We start from the raw sequence: 12,071 nt of genomic DNA on the forward strand, positions 1-12,071 counted from the left end.
TTGAATGCATAAATCTGTAAATAAAAAAGGGGGAGGGCAATCAAGCATCCATATACTGGACAGCAGAGAGAAAAGAGAGCAGCTTGCAGTGAAACTGTACTGTAACATAGTGAAAAGAAAATACAGAGGAACTGAGAGAGAGAGAGAAAGAAAAGAAGAATGAGGACTGTTAAAAAACAGGGTAATCAATAGGAGCAGATTGCAGCGGACATTTGCATCAGTTCTGCTGCAGGCCATCATTAAAGCTCTACACACACCATTTATTCTCCACACACTGCTTCTGAGAAAAACAACAAACTTAAAGGGACAGTTCATTCAAAATTCTGAATTTTGTCATCATTTACTCAACCTCCTTTCTGCAGAACACAAAAGATGATTTTTTAAATGTTTCCACTGTTTTTGTCCAAACAATGAAAGTCAATGGGGTCCAAAACAGCATCTGACCCCATTGACTTTCATTGCATGCATACAGTATCTCACGGAAGTGAGTACACCCCTCACATTTTTGTAAATATTTTATTATATCTTTTCATGTGACAACACTGAAGAAATGACACTTTGCTACAATGTAAAGTAGTGAGTGTACAGCTTGTATAACAGTGTAAATTTGCTGTCCCCTCAAAAAACTCAACACACAGCCATTAACGTCTAAACCGCTGGCCACAAAAGTGAGTACACCCCTAAGTGAAAATGTCCAAATTGGGCCCAAAGTGTCAATATTTTGTGTGGCCACCATTATTTTCCAGCACTGCCTTAACCCTCTTGGGCATGGAGTTCACCAGAGCTTCAGAGGTTGACACTGGAGTCCTCTTCCACTTTTCCATGACGACATCACAGAGCCATTTGAGGATGCCCCACAGATGCTCAATAGGGTTTAGGTACCCTCAGCTTCTTCAGCAAGGCAGTGGTTGTCTTGGAGGTGTGTTTTTGCATTGATACCAAAAATCTGCATTTCTTGATGGAAATAATTTTATAAATAAATTTCAGTCAGGCTTCCGTAAATGTCATTCAACTGAGACTGCCCCGCTGAAGGTATCAAATGACATTATGTTTGGGGTCGTTATCATGTTGGAATACTGCCCTGCGGCCCAGTCTCTGAAGGGAGGGGATCATGCTCTGCTTCAGTATGTCACAGTACATGTTGGCATTCATGGTTCCCTCAATGAACTGTAGCTCCCCAGTGCCGACAGCACTCATGCAGCCCCAGACCATGACACTCCCACCACCATGCTTGACTGTGGGCAAGACACACTTGTCTTTGTACTCCTCACCTTGTTGCCGCCACACGCTTGACACCATCTGAACCTAGTAAGTTTATCTTGGTCTCATCAGACCACAGGACATGGTTCCAGTAATCCATGCCCTTAGTCTGCTTGTCTTCAGCAAACTGTTTACGGGCTTTCTTGTGCTTCATCTTTAGAAGAGGCTTCCTTCTGGGACGACAGCCATGCAGACCAATTTGATGCAGTGTGTGGCGTATGGTCTGCACACTGACAGGCTGACCCCCCACCCCTTCAACCTCTGCAGCAATGCTGTCAGCACTCATACGTCTATTTCCCAAACACAACCTCTGGATATAAAGCTGAGCACGTGCACTCAACTTCTTTGGTCGACCATGGCGAGGCCTGTTCTGAGTGGAACCTGTCCTGTTAAACCGCTGTATGGTCTTGGCCACCATGCTGCAGCTCAGTTTCAGGGTCTTGGCAATCTTCTTATAGCCTACACCATCTTTATGTAGAGCAACAATTCTTTTTTTCAGATCCTCAGAGAGTTCTTTGCCATGAGGTGCCATGTTGAACTTCCAGTCACCAGTATGAGAGAGTGAGAGCGATAACACCAAATTTAACACACCTGCTCCCCATTCACACCTGAGACCTTGTAACACTAACGAGTCACATGACACCGGGGAGAGAAAATGGCTATTTGTGCCCAATTTGGACATTTTCACTTAGGGGTGTACTCACTTTTGTGGCCAGCGGTTTAGACATTAATGGCCGTGTGTTGAGTTATTTTGAGGGGACAGCAAATTTACACTGTTATACAAGCTGTACACTCACTACTTTACATTGTAGCAAAGTGTCATTTCTTCAGTGTTGTCACATGAAAAGATATAATAAAATATTTACATATATACATAAATGAACTGAAACTCAGCGTATAGGCTACTTGCCTCACAGACATAAATATATCAATAGAAAGCTTGAAAGGTCTACTTTTAAACAAACCCATTTGAATTGAAAACAAATAGGCCTGCTCTCTGATGATGTAATCCATATGAAAGGTGCATTTCACTATAGGCATGTTACTGCAGAGATGAGTCAGCACCGTCAACTTCATCTCTGCAGCTGACACTGACTCAGAAAACACTAGTTTATTAATTAACAATTAAAATGTTATTTTATAATAATAATAATAAACTTGTATAAACTTGCTATTTTTTTTGACATATTCACAATCATTACTTGTGCCAGGGCTTTGCGAGCTTTATGTGTATATTACATCTCCCCCCCCCCCCAAATTAATTGCATATAAACATGCCTTTAGTCGACTAATGGCTTAAATGAACGACTACTAATCAACTAGAAAAATGTTTAGTCGGGAGAAGCCTCATATTTTTCTTTTGCATTCTGCAAGATGAAAGAAAGTACATACAGGTTTTAAATTACATGGCAGTGAAATATCACTTTTAAAATGAGAGCAAGAGAGAAATTGATTCACAGAGTATTTATGCAAAATGTAGAGAACATGCAAATATAATGCACTAAAAAATTGCACATAATTAGTTCTGCCAACTGATGAAAGAATTACATGATAAACAGATTAGATTGAAATGAAAATAATTCAAAGACATTACATTATCGTGTTAGATAATAGCTTTAACAGACATTTAATCTACTGTTTCTACATTGCCACATAGTTCTAATAGAACAATCAATGAAGAATAGCAGTTTGGCTGTGTGTTACTATTCACTAGTTAGGATACAAAACTCTGCTCACTACAGGCCACGACCTTGATCTTGCAAATGAACATATAAACAAGCCCTTTTTGTCACAATGTGCTCTTAATGAGTAAAAACAGCAGTACAGTAAAAAAGAGCTTTATAAAGAGGAGACTCTGAATATGAAATGAAATCAGATTGCACCAAGTCATTTGAAAGTCTAATGATAAGAATAGAAAAAAAAAGAATCAGTACGTAGAGCAACAAGCAACATCAGAGACAACAAAGGCTGAAGAGAAACGGCATCGATGTCCAAACAAAACCCCATGAAGCTAATGAATTCAAACACCATTGTTTTACAAGGTCAACTGGCCTTACTGACATCCTGATGCCCAGGAACACACAAGTATTTAATTCAAGGACCATTCAGATGGTTCTGATTAAATATGTTAATTTTGATTTGATTAGGCTGCAGCTTGCAGTTGAAGCCAGAATTATGTAGTAAGATTGAAAATACGTGAACACTCACATGTATTGCACACAAAACCACAATGAATGTGTACACCAGTACTGTGGAGAATTTAACTAACAGTAATGATGCTGTTAACTTACAGTTTTCTACTTAATGAGCTACTTTTACCAATAAGTGCCGATGTAGCATGACGGTACATTGCTGTTTTTTATGTGCGCATGTAGCTTTAAAACCTAACAAACTAAGGCGATAATCAAACACGCTCTCCAAACCCATCCTCTCTCTCTAATGTTCTGTTGGGAAGTGTGATTCATTTACAGGAATTCATTCAGATGATTCATTTTTGTGAATTAGTTCATTAAGATGGTTCATTTGATTCCCTGTGTGACATTTTACATGGTTTTATAGCTAAATATTTACAGTAGTTAAATGTTGCTGTTTCTATATTATAAAGTATAATTTATAAATAAATATAACTGTATTTAGTTTACATCTATCAGTTCAATAAAAAATAATGTATAAATACAAATTCTGTGTAACTAATTTTTCTAAAGCTTGTCTGTGGTATCTTAGAGACTGGAAAGCTACAGTTTAAAGTATTTCCCCAACACTGGTGTACAGTATAGCATATAAGGGTATACTATATATATGATATACAGCAAACCACTGCAAAATATAAGGCCAGGATATAGCATCATAAACCTCATGGTAAATGAACAGAGAAATAGAATGTCTTGAAGAGGCATTGAAGAGTGCAAACCATCAGCTCCTTTGTTTCCCTTGACTCTGAACCAGCTCAATAGTGCAGGCACCTTAACCCAGTCTTCAGATTTGTGAGTCACCAAGGGTTAATTGTGGTGTTAGAACTGATTAGCTTTAGGGTTTTCAGACCGTGGCAGCTTACAGGCATGCAAACCCAAAAACATGAACCTACCTGAGAGGGGATCTGCAGAAAGGAAATCAATTGAAATAACATTTCAGTTTCAAGAATCATTTTAGGTGTAAAAGAGAAAGCCAACATACAGAGTTAGTTACTGGTTATTAGATTTATGTTGCATAGGTAACAGTTGTTACTTTCTAATGATTAGACGTCTAGTTTTTTTTATTTTTTATTTTTTTTCATTTTATCATTCATCTTTTTGATTAATGTTAAAAGAGAAATATATCAGGCCATTATATTCGATTGTGAGAGACCATATGCTAGCTCAAACAGTGCTTCTTGCTGATCCTTAATAAAGTTTTACCCACAGTTTTTACTTTAGTCATTAAATCCTCTTCTTTTGTTTTATGTATTCAGGGAGCAGTTCATAATAATGGCCATGTGGTGGTCTTAGTAGAATCCCATGATGCAACGCTCAGCAAGCACCCTCATTTTAGCACATTAATGTGCAGTAGATGCTTCCTTACATGAAGACAGGATTCACTAAACTTAACGATATTACCTCTAACTATACTTGGATTAATGAGGTTCTCTCTGAAGGCAGACTATAAAGCAGACAAAAGAAAGAAAGAAATGCATAAAAATTAAAATAAAATAAAATTAAATATTTATAACAATAAAAATAAATTTCACTGAACTTAACAAAATAATGCAAACTATACTTGGGTAAATGAGGTTCTATACAAACGAAACGAAACAAAACGAAAACGAAAACAAAACAAAACAAAACAAAACAAAACAAAACAAAACAAAACAAAACAAAAAACTAAACACAACAAAACAAAGCAAAGCAAAGCAAAGCAAAGCAAAAAACAACAACAATACAAAACAAAAAAACAAAACAAAACGTCCTTTTGCTATGGTTATCACTGTGTCAGTCATCGCAATTTTGAGAGTGAATCACTGAATGTGGATGGGCAAATTTATTGAAACGTGTACATGGTCGCTGGTCAAGCATGGAAAACAAAAGTTTTATTTAAATTCTGAATATATTATATTAATTATTATACTGGACAGCCTGCAAAGAGAGTTCCCTTCATAATCACTAAAAAGCAGTCATGCATTCATCGTGATCTCACAAAGTTGCGTTATATGTCTGCACTTTGTTAGAGATTTGCCAGAATGCAGAACCCAGCACTGGACAAAAACTTGAGCGCTGAGTGGATTCTAACTTAAAACACCTGTGATTGGCCATTGCATTCAAGAAATCAACAAACATGTCTGTAATTTGGCTACATTGCTCACCATTCCAAAGATATGCATTGGACTCTTTTTCGCTAATATGCTAGTATTCTAGGTTCAGATCCTAGACCCTAGACCCAGATCCTAGTTCTATCTGACAGAAGAACAAAACAAAACTAAACTCTAAAAGATGAGGTTCTCTCCAAAGCCACTGGAAGGCAAGCCTGCAACCTTTAGCCAAAAAAAGCGTAACGGCTAATGCTAACTGGCGGTACGCATTGGCGGTATGCAGGGAGGAGTTTTGAACGGCGACACGATAGGCTGAGAGTTGCCGCACGTGATTAAGTCAGCCGTTACACTTTCTCCAATGGTAAGAGATACAGGCCCTCTTATCTCCCTATAATAATATAATCTCTGGCTCTCTCTAGTAGGTACAGGAAATGCAGAATAATAAAATAAATTAAATAAAATATAAATAAATAAAAAAAAAAAAAAAAAATGAGATAAAATAGTTCATGCAAAATGGCTTATTTGGGAAGGTTGTGACAGACATGATGACATTAATTGTTCTTGGATAGCCCAACGGTATGTGAATGTTTTTCTGCATACTAGAGTCTTCTGGTTTAGGTCAGCCAGCTTCGCTGTCCTAAAGGATTGTCTGTAGAGCTGCTGACATTTAAACAGGCTTTCCTCTGAGTCTGTAGATTATTCATGTAGATGCTACCATCTTGTGTGAGTGTGCATGTCCCTTCTGGCTGATATTGTGGTAGGAAGGTCCTAGAGATGGATCTTGGCAGCCGCAGACTCCTTCCTCATTTAAAGGCCTCATAAACGTTTAATGTATCGAGGATGACACAGAGGCTAGTGTTGACTCAATTGATGAATACCCCAGTGAGCCAGGCTTTTGGCTGGTCAAATATATATAGGTGCATCTCAATAAATTAGAATATCATGAAAAAGTTATTTTTTTCCTGTAATTTAATTCAAAAAGTAAAACTTAGATATATTCTAGATTTATTAGACATAAAGTAAAATATTTCCAGACTTTTTTGTATTCATTTTGATGATTACAGCTTGCTGCTCATCAAAATCAAAAAATCAGTATCTCAAATTATTAGAATATTTAATTTCAAGTTCTATTAAATTACCATTCTCAGGGTATAAATACTGGGTTTAGGTCAGTAATCCCAACAGCAGTCATGGGGAAGTCTGCTGACTTGACAGTTGTCCAGAAGATGATCATCAAGACCCTCTACAATGAGGGTAAGCCACAGAGGGTCATTGCTAAAAGAGCTGGCTGTTCGCAGAGTGCTGTGCCAAAGCATATTCATGGATAAAGTGTGGTAGGAAAAGGTGTACAAGTGAAAGGAATGACCGCAGGCTTGAGAAGATTGTCAGGCGAAGCCGATTTAAGAACTTAGGAGAGCTTCAAAAGGAATGGACTGAAGCTGGAGTCAGTGCATCAAGAGCCACCACACACAGATGTCTTCAGGAAATGGGTTACAACTGTCACATTCCACGTACAAAGCCACTTCTGAACCAAAGACAACGTCAGAAGCATTTTACCTGGGCTAAGGAGAAAAAGAACTGGACTGTTGCTCAGTGGTCCAAATTCCTCTTTTCAGATGAAAGTAAATTTTGCATTTCATTTGAAAATCAAGGTCCCAGAGTCTGAAGGAAGAGTGGAGAGGCACAGAAACCATGTTGCTTGAAGTCCAGTGTGAAGTTTCCACAGTCAGTGATTATTTGGGCTGCCATGTCATCTGCTGGTGTTGGTCCACTGTGCTTTCTGAAGTCCAAATTTTAGAGCACTTCATGCTTCCTTCTGCTGACAAGCTTTATGGAGATGCTGATTTCATTTTTTTCCAGCAGGATTTGGCACCTGCCCACACTGCCAAAGGTACTAAAATCTGGTTCAATGACCATGGTGTTACTGTGCTTGATTGGCCAGCAAACTCACCTGACCTGAACTCTATAGAGAATCTATGGGGTATTGTTAAGAGGAAGATGAGAGACACCAGACCCAACAATGCAGATGACCTGAAGGCCGCTATCAAAGCAACCTGGGCTTCCATTACACCTGAGCAGTGCCACAGGCTGATTGCCTCAATGCCATGCCGCATTGATGCAGTAATTCATGCAAAAGGAGGCCCAACCAAGTATTGAGTGCATAGAAATGAACATACTTTTCAGAAGCCTGACATTTCTGTTTAAAATATCCTTTTTTTATTGATCTTATGAAGTATTCTAATTTATTGAGATAGTGAATCGGTGGGTTTTTGTTAAATGTGAGCCAAAATCATCACAATTAAAAGAACCAAAGACTTAAAGTACGTCAGTCTGTGTGCATTGAATTTATTTAATACACAAGTTCCACAATTTGAGTTGAATTACTGAAATAAATGAACTTTTCCACGACATTCTAATTTATTGAGATGCACCTGTATACACACATGCAGTAACAGAAATAAAAGTACAGTGTAACATACAGAAGCATGAAAAGCTTTCCTCTACCTTATATGGCACTAAAATAATCACTATCCTACATCAAAAAAAAAAAAAAAAAATGTCTGGTAATATATTTGTAGAATTAACTGGAGTGTATTAGGAATACAATTAAAAAAAAACTTTCTCTGACAGACTGCAAACTCACATATGCATATACACAAATATATAACACTGTGTTTAACGAATTTGTACTCTTTTATGTTAGAAAAACTCAGTTTCTACCCTGCAGCATATCCCAAGAGAGACATACCATATTCTCTATGTTGCTTTCATTTCATTTAAGCACTTCTGTTTAATTTTTTTTTTTTTTTTTTTGTTAACTGTTCTCTTCCTCTTAAACTACTTCATTTCATATTGGCTCAATCAAGCATCATAAAAGACTGCCAAATCCATTTAGTTTCTCTTGAGTATTTTCTCTCTCAATCCTCATTTACACTAATGTGCTTTCTATTGAGTTGTAGCCACGTTGAGTGATGTTGCGTTACAGTGTGAACATTTAAAACATCACTCATATCTCAATTTGGTATCATGGGGCTATATTCCATCAGCTTGGGTTGGTTAAGGTTGCTGTAATAAATATATATTAAAGCTGGAGCGTGGCACAACTGTGGAACATCTGAAAACTTTGGAGACTTTCATTTGAGCTCTTATTTTGTTATTTATGGGTTTCTTTTGTGAAATCCCACCTGGCCTCGTTGAATGTTTCACTCCAAACTCCATTACGTCAAAAGCTAAACTGAGCAGAAAGCACATTAAGAGAGACAAAGTAGATTAGATTGAACATCTAATGATCTCACACCATGTCATATCATTTCAAAAAAGGTCGCTGTTGAATGTACGTTTGCACTTGTGTGTCACGCAATTTATCGGCTTGAAAGTGCTGCCACTCACTTTTCAGCAGCTTTAAAAAGGTAGCTGATTGCAACACTTTCCAGATGGCTTGCCTTGCACACACACACTTGACGAGTAAAAGCAGACTGTGGTGGAGACAAAGTTAGGGTAAATGTCACTCACATTAATGTCCTCCAGCTCCAACATGTTGAGGGTGTGGTTGTTGCGTCTCCAGATGATTGGCGGCAGCTGGTCTCCAGTGATGGCACACGTGAGAACAGCGCTCTGACCCACCGTTACCGTGGTGATGCTCAGCTTTTGGTCTTCGGGAAGGCTGAGCTGATAGACCTCTGAGAAACAAGAGGAAAGAAAGTGTAGTTTATATCGACTTCAGTTTTTCTTTTCCCAGTAAATTTGTTAACGAGGTGTCTGCATCAGCCATTAAAATATATTTCTAGCTCACTTTGGTTCACAGAAAATGATTTGATATTTTTTTGCACACAGCTACATTGACTACCTGTGATTTCTAGTGAGAACATCAAACTGATTTTCTCAGATGCCACATTACCGGTGTGAATGTCGCTTTCTGTGACACATAACATTTCAATAAAACAATAAAAACTACTGCAGACACTTATGAACAATTGTAGTTTAAACTGAGTTTGAAAAGTCTGCTTCTTTTTGTAAGTTGGGCTGGTCCGATGGTAACACAGATGCATCATTATTTAAAGTGCAAAGAGAATAAATACAAAGCTCCTCTTGCTATGGCCTGACCGAGTATTACAGTTCAAGTACAAACCGACACTCACCTACACAAACACAGCCTCTTGAGGGCAATATGTCTGATCTCTTTATTTGTTTGTGAGTTCTTTGGATGAAAAAGATAGCACAGCATATCAAAGGTCATGTTTTTTCACTTTTCAGCTAACAGTCTGTACTTAGTCCAGATTTCGTTCAAGGCCCAAAGTGAGGCAATTAAGTTTTTGTACAAAAATATTCTCAAAGGCCCCGTTTTGCTAAGATCTCCAGTAAAGGGTAATTGCACAAATAGCCACATGTGCAAATAGGTCGTACCCAATTTTAAAGGAGGATTTTGCATGTTTTTTTTAGTATGATAATTTATGTATTGCTATTAAATGATAGCATTTGAGGATACCATAAACATAGTATATAACTTTTAGAGCTGTGATACCACACTTACTACAAACCACTACTTAAAGTTGACTTTTTTAATGGTATCAAGTTTGCTTTTGATTTTATACAGTACACTTTTGTTATTGTTAACTAAAATTAAAACCAAAACTAAAACTATTAAAGATCATTTTTGGTCTAATTGAAATAAAAATGACTAATATTAGATGAAAAACATATAGAAGCTTGTGTCCACCATGGAATAAAAAATAAAAAGGTAATTCCGACTTTTTATCTCACAATCTCACTTTTTTCTCAGAAATGCTACATATAAACTCGCATTTGCAAGAAAATTCAGAATTGCGACATATAAACTTGCATTTGCGTGAAAAGTCAGAATTGCGACAAACTTGCAATTGTGAGAAAAAAAGACAGAATTGCGACATACACGCATTTGCGTGAAAATAAGTCATAATTGCGACAAACTTGCAATTGTAAGAAAAAAGACAGAATCGCAACATACTCGCATTTGCGTGAAAATAAGTTATAATTACGTCATATAAACTTGCATTTGCGAGAAAAGAAATAAGAATTGCGACATATAAACTCACTATTGCGAGAAAAAAAGTCAGAATTGCGAGAAAAGAAGTCAGAATTGCAAGATATAAACTCGCATTTGCGTGAAAAATCTGAATTGATTGCTGAATTGTGAGAAAAGTCAGAATTTCGACAAACTCATAATTGCGAGAAAAAAGTCAGAATTTCAATATAAACTCCCATTTGCGAGAAAAAGCAGAGCATTTTTAGATTTATAAAAATGACAATGGCACATAAATTAATAAAACTTAAACAAATGAAAAATGAAAATAGAAAAATAAAACCTAACTTAAAATATTAATAAATACTATAATAGTATATAAATAATACCAAAATAACAGCACTAAACTTGTTGCAATGCATTCTGGGATTATCTTCACTGTGAAACATACAAGCTAAGTCGGATTAGAAATTAGCCAAAATGATTTACTCTATTTTACCTTTTGAACAGCATTCATTTTGGGAAGCATGCATATAATGCCTTAAAATACTGCCTAGGCAGCTTAGTGGATTTTGGAACAGATCAGGTGTGCAACAAGCCTTTACGTTTTCTGGCTCTGAAATGTCACCTTTTTCATAACATAGAAACAAACACACACCTGGAGCGGGACAAGGATAACAAATAAACCCCGACCCCCAATTCTATATATGAGCCCCATCAATCAGCTCCTACTCTTTAGAGAATCTGATGAGCATCTAATACGACTGAAGTCGCTGTACTGCCCAAGGCAAGAGCTGAGATGGCTTTACAATCTGACTCATAGCTTCACAACACTCTTTAGGATGATCGTGATAGGCTTTGTGCTGCTTTAAGCACAAATCTCCTGATAGTTTCACTTAGTTTTGAAATTAAGATTTTAATGACGGTGAGAATTAACAGCTGCTCCTACGAGCCTCTCAGTAGAAACGCCAACCAAACACGGCAGTTCATTATAAAGGCTTCTTTTTTAACTAAAAACTACTCAACTTAACATCTAGTTTGAATTTAATTATCTCCACAGCCAAGACTCAACAGTGTCATTTGGTCATTTTAGAATAGCTGTTGAAAGATCCTCGTATGTCATTTCTCGTTTTTTCTACAGTGTGAGAGGAATAATAGAGCCATGTGCCAAACACTTCTGTCGGTCTAATTAACGGTAAAGTCTCTTCATTCGCTTTTCAGTGGAGCTCTACCATGACCTTTTGGGTTAACCAAGGCCACCTTCTCATAAAGCAGACAGCAACCAGCCTTTAAATGAGAGAGATCAGAAAAATGTCAAAATTGGGGTTGTCAAGAAAAGAAATACTTCCACATTTTGATACTAGCTAGGTAAAAGAGTTATGCTCTTAAAAGGTTAGTTCACCCAAAAAATGAAAATTCTGTCATTAATTACTCACCCTCATGTCGTTCCACACCCGTAAGACCTTCGTTCATCTTCGGAACACAAATTAAGATATTTTTGATAAAATCTGAAAGCTTTCTGACTCCTCT

At 37.2% G+C, this 12,071-nt stretch overlaps 1 protein-coding gene across 4 annotated transcripts in view; it reads right to left on the bottom strand.

The window, feature by feature from the left end:
* fstl5 (follistatin-like 5) overlaps nucleotides 1-12,071 on the bottom strand; it is a 158,495-nt gene that overhangs the window by 47,004 nt on the left and 99,420 nt on the right. For all 4 annotated transcript variants that reach the window (XM_051860491.1, XM_051860492.1, XM_051860493.1 and 1 more), the window contains exon 7: nucleotides 9,056-9,222. In XM_051860491.1, the coding sequence (XP_051716451.1) occupies nucleotides 9,056-9,222 (167 nt within the window). The remainder of the gene's footprint in view (nucleotides 1-9,055; nucleotides 9,223-12,071) is intronic.

Source organism: Ctenopharyngodon idella, chromosome 14 (assembly GCF_019924925.1).
Source record: "Ctenopharyngodon idella isolate HZGC_01 chromosome 14, HZGC01, whole genome shotgun sequence".
NCBI lineage: Eukaryota > Metazoa > Chordata > Actinopteri > Cypriniformes > Xenocyprididae > Ctenopharyngodon > Ctenopharyngodon idella.